General features: G+C 60.3%; 1 protein-coding gene across 2 annotated transcripts in view; it reads right to left on the reverse strand.

The window, feature by feature from the left end:
• Positions 1-3,679: 3,679 nt before the first annotated feature.
• Positions 3,680-13,294, reverse strand: part of FOXO6 (forkhead box O6) — a 37,444-nt gene continuing 27,829 nt past the window's right edge. For both annotated transcript variants that reach the window (XM_085081540.1, XM_085081539.1), the window contains one exon: positions 3,680-8,304. In XM_085081540.1, coding sequence (XP_084937666.1) covers positions 6,895-8,304 — 1,410 coding nt within the window. In that variant the 3' untranslated portion in view covers positions 3,680-6,894. The remainder of the gene's footprint in view (positions 8,305-13,294) is intronic.

Raw genomic sequence — 13,294 nt, forward strand, 5'->3', positions numbered from 1 at the left:
AGCACATCTCACCAGGCACTGCTCCCCAAGGTGCTGCCCCACGCCCACCAGCAGGCAGATCCCTCATGGGGCTCTGCTTGAGTGTCCTCAGCCTCCCTGAGCCCCAAAGCCTCCTTCCCTGTGCTGCTGCACTGGGGCAGCTCAGCCTGTGGGAATGGGACAGGGTCATGCTGAGTGAGAATGTGGTGGGTGCTCACCTTTCCCTGCCTGTCACCCAGAGCACCCAGCAAAGGCCAGCTGGGGGCAGGGTCAGGGCTCCAGGGTCAGTGGGAACCAGGGGCTCCTTGTCTGGGCTGCCCCCCATCCCCCAGCTCCTCACACCCCAGTGACCCCCATGGCAGGAAATTTCTCTTCTGAGGAGGTCACCAGGAATTCTCCAAACTCCTTCTGCCCCTACCTGGTCCATTCCATCTCCTGCTGCCTCACAGCACCTTCCCACGTCCCCCCCTCAGCTCTGGGTGGATGTTTTGGGGTCCACAGGTACCTTCTGCTCTTTGGGTAGCCCTCCTGCCTGGGATGCCTGGGACATCCTCAGGAGCACAGGTCCTGGGTGTCCCCTTCCAGTGCCATCAGTCAGTGTCTCCCAGGCATGGGCTGAGCCAGCTGCCCTCCTGCCTTCACCCAGCTCCCTTGGACAGCTGGGATGGGGAAGGAAGTCTCTCATGGGCTTTGTGCAACCTCTTGAGGAGTACCCTGGGCAGTCAGGGCAGTCCTGAGTAGCCTGGATGGAACAGCTGGATCAGCTCCTGATGTCTCAACCTTGTTCTGCACCCCCAGAGCTTTCCTCTTGAGGACCTGAGCTGAGCTGGAGCTCAGGTCTGTGCCACCCCCAGCAGGTGTCCATGCACTGAGCACCTCCCAGCACATCCTGGCAGAGGGGGACACGAGGACAGCTGGCAGAGTGGCAGTCATCAGTACCTCTGTGGCAATGGGGCACTGCCAGCACCTCGTGTGCAGCTGTTCCTGGCTCAGGACCATGCAGCTGCTCCCCCATTTCCTCCCAACACCCAGCACAGGACACAGGGTGGGACACGTGCAGAGCAGGCCATCCTTACAGCCACATGGAAACCATGCATGGCCTGAGAGCTCTGCTGGGACAGAGCCCTGCTGGCACTGTCTGCCTGCTGGCTTGGCCATTTCAGGGTGGCTTTGAGCTCATGCCTGGGAAGGATTTCCAGAGGGTAGGACACTGGGCCTTCACCAGCAGCCAGGATTCCTAAATTTGCATTACAGGCTGGTTGTATCCAGAGTAGTTTGTGTACCATGACTGAGGTACTGGTGGGATGCACATCACACAGTCACAGAATGGTTTGGGTTGGAAAGGCCCTAAAGACAATCCAGCTGTCCTGCCATGGGCAGGAACACCTTCCACTAGACCATGTTGCTCCAAGCCCTGCAGGAGAGCAGCCTCTCTTTGGGAGGATGTCCCTGAGCTGGGCTGCATTCCCACCACTTTCCAGACCAGAACAGCCTCTGACCCCTCCTGCCCAACCTCTTGGCACAAATCAAATCCCACCCCTGCAACAGGCTGCCAGCCAGCCTTGCACAAGGGCTGTGGGTGCAGAGCCCGGCAGGCTCCTGGTGACGTGGTGGCATTCAGAGATGGCACTGGGAGAAGGTCAGTGCGTGCAGAGCAGGCACAGGCTGTCAGCACACAGCTCTGCTGAGCCTCTGCAAGGAGGACAACCACGGGAAGCAAAAACTGAGCTCTGCTTGGGAGCTGTCTGGAGATGCCTGGCATGGGGGTTGCAGTCCAGGGAGGAGAATCAGCACATCCTGGAGTTCTGCCATTAAGTTCTGCTCTGGTGCAGAGTGCATGGGGATTCCTGGGGCCCTGGGAGAAAAGTGGAGCTTGGCCTAATATTTCAAGAGGGGAAACAGGGCGACGTGGGTAATTTCAGCTCTGTCAGCCTGACATTGATCCCAGGGAAAATAGTGGAACGGCTGATACTGAACGCAATGAATAAAGAACCCAAAAGGGTGATATAATTAATGCCAATCAACAGGGATTTATGGAAAATAGATCCTGTTAAACCAACTTGACAGCTTTCTTCTTGTTGGGTTTTTTTTTCCTTTTTTCTTTTTTTTCCTTTTGTTTAAAAACAGGATTACAAGTTTCTCCAGCAAGGTGAGGTTTGCTGAGGACATGGGAATAACAACGGATTGCCTGGAAACTGTGTGTTTTCTTATAAAAAGATGTAGGAAAACTCAACCAGTCATGGGGGGTGGTTTAAGAGCACCTTTAGGAGCTCCTGAGTGGGCACAGACTGACCCTGCAAGGGACTCTCCCCCTGGCCAGTCCCCCCGTGCTGGAGAGGCAACTCTGGGCTGTGTCCCAGCAGCTCACTGGGAGCAGGGAGGTTCTGCTGGGGTGTCACTGGTGGTGCTGAGGGAGATTTCAGAGAGTGGAGCACTGGGAATCAATTACCACAGAAAGGGCTAATGGTGATGGAGAGAGTCCAGAGGAGCCCATGGAGTTGCTCCAAGGGCTTGAGCATCTCTGCTCTGGAGCCAGGCTGGGAAAACTGGGAATGTTCATCTGGAGAGGAGAAGATCCAGGGAGAGCCCAGAGCTCCTGCCAGGGCCTAAAGGGGCTCTAGGAGAGCTAGAGAGGAACTGGGGACAAGGGCTGGAGGGACAGGACACAGGGAATGGCTTCCCAGTGCCAGAGGGCAGGGAGAGATGGGATCTTGGGATTTAGGAATTGTTCCCTGGGAGGGTGGGGAGGGGCTGGGATGGAATTGCCAGAGAAGCTGTGGCTGCCCCTGGATCCCTGGAAGTGTCCAAGGCCAGGCTGGACAGGGCTTGGAGCCACCTGGGATAGTGGAAGGTGTCCCTGCCCATGGCAGGGGTGGAACAGAGTTGGACAGGAAATAAATTAAGCCACATGAAGGAGAGGTTTCAGTCCAAACAGCTCCAGTAGCAGATGGAAAGGGTGATTTCCAGACCATTTCCAGGCCAGTGGCTGGGGGCTGTTCCCAGGAAGCCTTACAAGACACAAGGGGGCTTGGGGCACTGGGTGCAGGACATGAGCACCTACACTAGACACTGATCCCTACTATTGTACTGGACAGCAGTTGCCCTGAGGTAGGAAATCAGAAAATATCGATAAAGGTTAGTAAATACATTTATTTCTAGACTGCCCAGGAGAATGTCCAGAGGTCGGTGTCCAGGTGAGACCATAACTGCTCACTCTCCTCAGCTCCCTGACAGGAGGGGACAGCTGGAGGGGGTCAGGCTCTGTTCCCAAGGAACAGGGACAGGATGAGATGAAATGGCCTCAGGCTGTGCCAGGGGAGGGTCAGGTTGGATATTAGGGAAAATTCTTCATGGAAAGGATTGTAAGTCACGGGTTGTCCAGGCTGTCCAGGGCAGTGGTGGAGTCACTGAAGGGGTTCAAAAGATGTGTAGATGTGGCACTTGCAGACATGGGTTAGCACTGAGTTTGGAAGTGCAGGGAGAATGGTTGGACTCAATGGTCTCAGAGGGCTTTTCTTAATGATCCTGTGGTTCTGTGACCTCCACAGTCCAACCACCCCCATGCTCTGGGTGCAAGCTCCATTTCACCAAACATCTCCTCTCCCCCTTGGTAATGGTCCCCAGCTTCTCCAGCTTCCTTGGGGGCACTGTCCCCCTTTCTCAACTCAAACACACAAGCACTGACAGCAGCAGCCCCACCTTGTAATATTTAAAACAATTTTATTCATGAAAATATGCTGTACAATGCACTATACACAGTTCTTTACATTGCCACATACACAAACTCTAATAGCACAACCAAGAAAGTTACCATTGCCTACGATAGATGCGTGTGAGAGATGATGCCTCCGAGACCCTCCCCCCCAGTCTGTACAGCTATAAATACGAGGGAAAGGACAGACCCAAAACCGCCGGGGGAAGCAAACCGGGGGGCCCTGCGGTGTCCCCCACACCAGCTCCAGGCAGGGCAGGGCGGGAGCAGGGTGGGAGCAGAGGGAGCTCCCGGGGCCCAGACGGGCACTGTGGGGTGGGGGGATGGAGGGAGGGGGTGATGGAGAGGGGAGGATGGAGCTGAGTGAGGTGGGACATGAGGTGGCCTCACTATTTGCAGAGGGAACCCGGAGCCTCAGCCATCCCACACAGGACATACAGCCCTGGTGTCCCCTTCCCTGCAACTGCAGGGGGCACAGCCGTGCCAGCTGCCCCCAGGACCCCCAGGACCCGCCTGCCCCACGGGCACAAAGCACAGCCCCGACACCCCCATTCCATCACCACCACCCACCGGACACCTCAGCCCCGCAGTTCCTTTGGTCTCACAGCGGGGCCAGCCTGTGCCCCCTGCCCCACAGCCACCCCGTGCCAGGGGTCCCCGCTGCCCAGGGGTGTCTGTGCCCGCCCCGCCGCCTCGCCCCGCACGACGACTGAACACACGACGTTACCAACACCACTGCACCGCACACACGACAACCCCACGGTCACGAACCACGACGACAGCTTGGCGATGGGCTGTGCCCACGCAGCGGGGCAGGGGGCGCGGGGGCGGCAGGGGACAAGGGGACACTTCTCTCCTGCTGCTGGTGCGGCTCCCCTGCCGCGGTGACGGCCAGCCTTTGTCTGTGACACCGAAGGGGGCTCGGGGACCCCTGAGTGGGAGAATCCCATCTGCAAATGCCTGATTGCTGCCCGGCATGCTGGTGTGCTGCTGGATCTGTGCCTGGAGATCAGATGCCTGAAGAGTCAGGACCCCTTCCCTTTCTCCCATTCCTGGGGGCAGAGGCCCCCGTTTCCTCCAGGGCAGCCAGAGCTGCCCTCCTGCCTCTGGGTCCCTCACACCCACGTGCTGAACTGGGGGGTCGGGGATTAAACAGCCATTTGCAATCGGTTTCCAAGGATTTGAAAGATGCCTGAAACGAGAGGTGGTGTATAAAAGGAATGTGGTAATGATCCTGACCAAAGAATAATCTTTTTTTAAAAAGCATTCAAGAAAGATTATATATAATAGAATATATTAAATTCTGTACATGATCAAATAATGTAAACATAATTAATTAACTTGTAAGAATGTCTTCAGAGAATGTGCCTGCCATGTGCCTTGGGTGAAGGTGAGCGGTGGCACATGGGGCTCCTCTGTCACGCTCTGCCACAGCCATATGGGTCAGGAGAGGAGCAGGAGGTGCCCACCTGCAGGTCCCCCTGCCCTGACTCGGGGCAGCCACTGTCCTTGTGTCTGGCCAGAACCCAGCACCAGCTCTGTGGCAGAGGAGCTGGTGCAGGGCAAGCAGGGAAGAGCTGGGCTAAGAAAATGTGCTGGTTCTGTGCACTGACCCTGCTGCAAGCCAGGGGCTGGGGGTTAGAGAAAGCTTGTGGTGCCCAGGAGGAAGATTGGCTGAGCACAGACCCCATAGGACTGAGCAGCACCTCCCACCACCACCTGCCAGCCCCTCCACCATCACCAGACCTGTTACTCCTGGTGCCCACCAGCCTGTCCCCTCCAAAATCCTGCTGCTCCTGGCAGCTGTGCAGGATGGCCAGGAAATCCATGGCCCACTCCTGTCCCACTGAACAGTGGGGTCAGTTTAGGGTCCTGACACACAGCAGGACACATGTTAATCATGGTCTCTCTCCCCATGGGGCCCCAGCCTCTGGCAGGTGGGTGCAACCCTCTTGCTGACAGCTCCTGGACCAGCTCTCCTGGCACACCAGGGGTGGGCAGTGAGCTCACTGGGACAGGCACTGACCCTCCAGGACACCCCCAGCCCTGGCTGGGAGCCCTGTGGCACCTCCCTGAGCAATGTGGATCACCCACTCTTGGGGCAGGATGGATCCCACGCTGCATCCAGAGGCCTGGTGACCATACCCCTCCCCTCCTCACAAGCACACAGCCCCATCTCCAGGATGACCCACATCACAGCCCCCCAGCTGTCACCCCATCATCCAACACCCAGAGCCACAGCCAAGCCAAGATGAGCCACATGATGGGACACAGCCAGCAGCGTTGCCCACAGCCTCTCTCTCCTCTCCCTAAGATCAGCCCTTTCTTCCTTCCAATGCAAAAACTCAATGGCAAAAGAGCGCATGAAATCAAATAAATACGCCACCCTCCCCACCCCAGCGAGCTGCCCCTGAGCCTCCAGCACGGGGGACCCTCTCTGCCAGCAGCACCACCCTGGAGCATGCCCAGCCTGCTCCGGGCAGGGGCTGCAGCCTTGCTGTGGCACCCTCAGGCCCTGGGGGCTGCCAAGATGCTGCTCCCAGGGCTGCTGACTGCACAGCCCCCCTCCACCAGCCCCGTCTCACTGCTCGGTAAGGAAACCTGCCTGGAGCCACAGCAGAGCACCCGCAGTGGAGGTGCCTGGGGGTGTGGGCTCGGCAGAGCTCTGATCTCCACCAGGACTGAGGGGTCATGAGCCCCCCGTTGCCCTGGGGCAGGGTCCCCACTCCTTACACTTCTACCCAGAGGACTCGTTTCCCAAGGTGGCTCAGAGAAGAGTCTCTTCCCAGAGGGGATGCCCACACAGGGGGGTCCCACACCACCAGCCGTCACCATTCCGTCACCCAGCCCACCCAAGGGCAAATCAAACCGGCACCATCACCATGGGGCACTGGGACCATCTGGAAAGACTTTCCCTTCCTGCTACCCCCTGGATCTGCCTGGCTCCGGCTGCCTCTCCCACCCACCTGCCCTGAATCCTCCAGGGGATGCTGGCAGGACCCGCAGAGCGGGCACACGTGGGGCTGGGGGTCCTCCCGATCTCAATATTTGACCCTCCGGTTTGTGTTTCATGTTCGACCTCAAGCTCAGACCGATGGCTCTCACCCATCTTAACAAACAAAGGCAGAAGAGAAAGGAAAAAAAAGTTAGTCTCAGTGTTCCCCTTGTGGCTTCCCGGTGGTGAGCCCGTGCTGGGGCAAGCATCACCCGGGCACCCAACTCTGGTTCGTGGGCTGCGGCCCGCCGGGCAGCACGGGCATGTTGAGCCCGTTCTGTGGCGGGAGGGCCGAGTCGAAGTTGAAGTCCATCTCATCGCTGTCCATAAAGTCATTCAGGATGATCGACTCCACATCGCACTCCAGGCTCCCGTTGAACATGTCCAGGTCCAGGTCTGCTGGGAACCTGTCTTGGCCCAACACAGGGGGGTGGACAGCCCCCGGGTAGGGGCCCTGCAGCGAATCCAGCAAGCTCATGTGTGCCCCTTGGTTATTAGCGTAGGAATGCAGGTGCCCGTGGTGCGGCATGGCCGTCATGCTGCACGAGTCACTGGGCAGGCTCATAAGGCTGACGGGATTGGCTAAGGCACTGGTGTTGACCGCAGGGTGGTGACCGGCTGGTGACGGGTGGTACAACGCGTTGCTCTTCATGAGAGAGCCTGGGTGGGGCGGGTAGGACAAGCCCTGCTCCCCGCCCCCGCACAGCAGCGGGTTGTGTCTGTGGCCGCGGGCCGGCACCATGGGGCTGGCCTGCGGCAGGGGCAGGTCCCCCGGGACCATGCTCTCCTTGTGCGCGTACGAGATGGAGGAGAGCAGGTCCTGCAGCGAGGCGTTCCTGTAGGAGCTGACGGGCGAGAAGGTGGCCTGCTTGTTCTCCTGGATGGTCTGCATGGGCAGGCGGCGCATGAGGCTCATGGCCGGCTGGCTGTAGATGGTCCCACAGTAGGTGTTGGAGGCGGCGCCCATGCTGGAGCACTTGGAGTTGAAGGTGAAACTGGAGCTCCGCTGCCGCAGGGCAGCCGGGGGGAGCTGCTGGGAGGGGCTCATGCTGTAGCCATCCTGCAGGTCCTCCAGCATGCTCTCCCCCAGGCTCTCGTTCAGGCTGATGGTGCCGGTCAGGTCGGTCAGCCGCGGCAGCTCCACGGAGCAGCGGGCACTGAGGGAAGGAGACATGGTGCTGGAGGGACTAGGGTACATCAGCGGTGACGAGGGGGTACCGTCATCCTCCTCCAGCTCGTCCGGCTCGTGGTTGGCCATGATGGGCGAGAGGCGCCCGCTCAGCGTGCTGGCCGTGGAGTTGGCCCGCGTCCGGAAGTCCGCCCAGGCGTCGTACTCATCGCTGGCGTGGGACGCGGGGCTCTCCGACCACTTGGCCTGCTGGGAGGAGGGGCTGTCCTCCCCGCGCTCCTGTGTCACCTGCAGCTGCTTCTTCTTGCTGGCCTTGCCCTTGATGCGCAGGAACTTGCTGTTGTTGTCCATGGACACTGCCCGCCGCCGCGGCGTCTTGCCCGTCTTGCCGCCCTCGGGGTTCAGCATCCACCAGGAGCTCTTCCCAGTGCCCTCGTTCTGCACGCGGATGAAGCGGGTGTGCAGGGACAGGTTGTGCCGGATGGAGTTCTGCGGGGACAGCAAGGACAGGGGAGGGTCAGCAGCAGGGACAGCACCCCAGGAGGAAAGGGACGTCCACGGGGCTGGGGGGTACACAGGGCATGGTGGGACAGCTGGGCTGCATCCCCTGGGATGTCTGAGCTGCAGGGGTCAGGGCTGGGACAGCTCAGCTGGCAGGTCCCTCCCACATCCCTGCAGAGTATCCCATGGGTCGAAGCCCTTGGCTGCATCTCCCAGCTCTGTCCTTAGCACAATTCCTGTCGTGGCAGGGATGGAGGTGTCTTTAGCACATGTCCCAGGGACCTGCAGCAGCCAGGGCCAGCTCTCAGGGGACCCTTCTTCCCTGGCAGGAGCCTGCAGAGTGACAAAGTGAGCAGGCAGCAAATGCAGTGGCAGAGTCAGGACCACGCACAGGTCCAGGGCTTCCCCATGCCTCCCAGCCCACCACATGCCCAACATATCCCATGGGATGCTCCCAGCACAGCCTGCACCTCTGCAGAGATCCCAGCCCACTCCCCACCAGCTCCACAGGAAGAGGGACTCCCTTTGGGCACTGACCCTCTGGAGTGGGCTCCAAGACCCTTCCCCTGCCTGGCAGCATATGGGATGTGCTCCCCTCCTCACTCAGGACCAGGACATGCCCTGTGCAGGGCACGTCGGCACCACCACAGCCCAAGACAACCTGTTGGCACCACGCGAGACCTTGTCCCCAAATGCCTGTCACCCCATGTGAATAGGACTGGGGGCCCACAAGGAGAGGGTGTGGCCCCCTGCATGGCTGGCTCTGGTCACAGATGCTCGGGTACCACAGCATGGAGGTCTGCAAACCCACTACAGTCCCACTGCCCAGAGCAGGACTGACTGGGGGCTGCTTCCATCCTGGATACTTCTGGCTCCCTCATCCACATGCAGCATCTCTTGCTGAGAGCAGCACTCTGCCCTTTGCTTGGTGGCTGCTGGCTCTGAGCAGCTCACTGGAACAGGGATGGGCTGGCAGGAGGCAGGAGCAGGGGTGCACATCCCAACACAAGGGTCCCCAGCTGTCCCTGCCCCACGGAGGGACAGGCTGGGGTGACCCTAGGGTGATGTACCTTTGTACCTTTGGCCTGGCAAAGAGAGGGGATGAAGATGTAAGTACAGACTGGGAGAGGAACACATGGAGAGCACTCCTGCAGAGAAGGTTCTAGTAAGTGAGAGGCTGGACATGAACCAGCCATGTGCACTCAGAAATACAACCCCAGCCTGGGCTGCACCAGAGGAGAAGTGGCCAGCACAGTATTCCCCTCAGACCTTGGGAGACCCCACCTGCAGATCTTGTGAGGCCTCCAGCCCTGCAGCCCTCAGCACAGGAAGGACATGGAGCTGTTAATGCAGGTCCAGAGGAGGCCCTGGAGCTGCTCCAGGGCTTGAGCATCTCTGCTCTGGAGCCAGGCTGGGAAAACCGGGAATGTTCCCCTGGAGAAGAGAAGGCTCCAGGGAGAGCCCAGAGCTCCTGCCAGGGCTAAAGGGGCTCCAGGAGAGCTGCAGAGGGACTGGGGACAAGGGCTGGAGGGACAGGACACAGGGAATGGCTTCCCAGTGCCAGAGGGCAGGGAGAGATGGGATCTTGGGAAGGAATTGTTCCCGGTGAGGGTGGTGAGGCCCTGGCACAGGTTGCCCAGAGAAGCTGTGGCTGTCTCTGGATCCCTGGCAGTGTCCAAGGCCAGGCTGGAGCAGCCTGGGAAAGTGGAAGGTGTCCCTGCTTTGGCACAGGTGGCACTGGACAGGCTTTAAGGTCTTTTCCAACCCAAACCATCCTGGGATTGTCTGACACCTGCCTCTCCTTGCTGATGTGCAGCTCATGGGATGCCACCCCAGCTCCCTGTGCCTCAGCTTCCCCAGAGGACAAAGGCAAGATGCAAAGCCAAGGGAAGAGCCTCAGTGCACAGAGAGCCTTCCCCCAGCACTGCCCAAAGGCTCGGGGCTGCCCAGGAGCTGCTGGAGAGGGGAGGCAGCTCTCCAGCCCCTTCCTAGCTGCAGGAGGGGCAGAGGGACAGGGAGGGGGAGGAACCAATGGTACAGGGAAGAAAGTTTGGTGCTGTTGTGGTGTACAGTGGAATACTAATGAAGAGGCAAGTGAGCTCCAGCCTCATCTATCATATTATGTAATGGCTTACTTCTCTGCACTTCATTTATTTGGAGATTGCTCCCAGGCTGGCTCCTCGCCAGCAGCCACCAAATCCAAGTCTACAGAAATCAATCTCGCGCTGACTGATTAAGCCGTGTTTAGAACTAATTGCTCCTTCGTGTGTGGGGAGAATAAATTACGGGCTTTAATTTCACATATTTAAAATGCAACTGCAGGTATGGGCCAGCCATTAACCCCTTCCTGCACAGCTGGAGAGGGGACTCAGGGGGTTGGTTAGGACACAGCTGCCCAACCAATGCTCATCACCTTCAAGGAGAACAGCATCACCTTCAAGGAGAACAGGTCAAGCCCTGCCCAGCCTTGCTGTCAGGGAAAGTCCCCTGACCCCTCCAGTACCTCTCCCTAAGCCACCGGATGACCCAGGCTCCCCTCCACGACCGAACTGCCGTGCAAGCAGCAGGGACAGAAGCACAGCACATGGCTGTCACTGCCCTGGCAGGGCCAGGGCCACCAGCCAGCTCAGCCCCACAGTGCTGCCTCGCACCCACATACAATGGGGAGCTGGGGATGCCCAAGCTGGACTTGCTGCAGTGATGCTCAGTCACTGCTGGGCCCCTCAGTCACTGCTGGGCAGAAGTGGGGATCCCCCACGGCCGCAGTCCTTCCCCGCCAGGGCTGCCGACTCTGCTCTGCCCGGGAGGCAGGAGGCTGCAGCCTGTGCAGCTGGGACGGAGCTGCCATGCAGAGCACGGGGACAGGGGCTGGGTTTTGGGGATGTCACAGCTGGGTAGGGGTGACATTCGACATCCTCTCTTACGATCCTCTCCCAGCTCAGCGGGAGCGCAGGGCACCCGGCACTGCCTGAGGCAGGGGACAGGGCTGGCAGGGTCAGGCCGCCCGAGGGAGAGGAGGGAAGGGGAGGCTGCTGCTTCTCCTGCAGCCAAGCTTCATTAAGAGCCAGAAGACAGCAGCAATTAAGTGCAAGGTGCAGCACACCCGGCTCTCTCCTCATTAGCACCCCGACATGCTCGGCTGGCCGCGGCTCGGGGCACACGGAGCGGGGCGGGGGTCTGCGCTGGGGCGGGCCAGGAGCTGATTAACGGCAGGCAGGCAGGGATCCGCTTCACTCACGGCCACCCCGACAGCCCCCGGGCATCCAGCCTCCCGCAGCTCCCAGCCCGGGCTGGCAGTGACGTGCAGGTGGGGACACACAGGGGACATCAGGGCTGGCAACCCCCAGTGACAGCAGCTGCCTTGGCAGGGCGTGCACTGGGGTCAGGCAGGGTGCAGGGGGTGCAGGAAAGGATGCCGATCTCGGGGCCCCCATGCCGCCTCTGACACTGTCCTGCAGCACTTCTCACGGCAACCTGCACCACTGCAGGGCTGGCCATGCCCTGCGCCCTCGCTGCGCCTCCCCCCGCTCCCCTCGTCACCCCTGCCTGTCCGCCCCGCCCCGATGGCTCAGCCCACTGGTGACCCCACAGCCGCAGCCCCCGCTGCCCAGACCCCAAACAGCCCCGGGCAAGGAGCAGCGGTCCCCAGCGCACCCCCAGCCCGTGCCACGGGGACACCCGCACTGGGGCCCAGCACTGCCCTGCAGCTCTGCCGAGGGGACGGGGATGCTCTGCGGAGCAGAGGGGAGGGTGGAGGTGGCACCAGGGCTGCAGGTGCACCGGAGACCCTGTTCAGCCCTGGCTGGCACCGGGCGGGACGAGGTTCAGCCCGTGTCAGCCCCCAGCCACCAGCTGCCGGAGGCTTTGCCAAGCTGGAAGACCCTAGTGCCACCCCCGTGCCCGTCTGCCGGGGGCTGGTCCTGCTGCGGGGTCTGAGGGGGGGCTATGGGCACCCACAGAGCCCCTCACCCCCCCAGGAGCCCTCCTCCGGCGAGCCTCATTGTCAGGGGAACAGGCAGTGTGAAATCGGTCTGATTAGCAATTAGTCCCATTGTAAAAGGATTAGCTGGACCCATTGTTTGGGAGAGTGACTTGACTGTCAATGGGCATCTGGCAGCGATGATGATGATGATAATGATGATAATGATGATGCGGTGGGAGCCGGAAGCCGTTCCCCGAGGCCGGACTCCCGAAATGAGCATCGGCCCCCGAGATGAACCTGGAATATGAGCCACCCAGACGGGTACCTGCCCCCAAAATGGGCATCGCTGCCCATCTCCGCCCCAGCAGCACGTGCAGGGTCACACCTCCAGCCTTGGGGTGCCCGCGGGTGTCGGGGTGCAGGGAGGGGCGCGGAACACGCTCTGCGTGCCCTGAGGAGAGCAGGCTGGGGGGAAACAAGTGCAATTCGAGCAAAAGCAGGTCCTGGCCGGAGCTGGGGAGAGCAAACAAGGCACTCTGTGGACCTCCCCGTCCCTGTCACATGCCCTGCACCTTCTGCTGTCCCCACCACTGTCCCTGAGCTGCCACCCGACCCTGCTGTCCGCCCAGCACCAAGGGTTTTCCAAGCAAAGCCACCAATCCCAGCTGCTCCCCACACATCCCACACCTCGCAGCCCTGCTCTCAGTGATCCCTGCGGGCAAGGTGTGTCGGGGGCTGGCTGGCTGTCCAGGCTGCTGGGCCATCCAGCAGAGGAGCCAAAGGTTGTTAGCTGGTGGGGATTCTCACGCCAGTGGCAGGAGGAAGCAGGGACGGGGACAGGGACAGGGCTACTAACAAGAGCTCTGCCGGCAGCACAAGGACGGCTCCAGGGGTTAATTGATGCTTACTCACTTCTTGCACATAAAGATTGCCACTGCTGGAGGAAATATTCCAGAGGGCAGAGACTGCCGACAGCCTCGATGGGGCTTCATCCCTGGGGATGCTGTACAGGGAGGGAGGTGGCATGGGACAGTCAATGGTGACACCACCAGAGAC

The sequence above is a fragment of the Lichenostomus cassidix genome, chromosome 23 (genome assembly GCF_008360975.1).
Source record: "Lichenostomus cassidix isolate B80296 chromosome 23, HeHo_3.0, whole genome shotgun sequence".
In the NCBI taxonomy this organism is placed as follows: Eukaryota; Metazoa; Chordata; class Aves; order Passeriformes; family Meliphagidae; genus Lichenostomus; species Lichenostomus cassidix.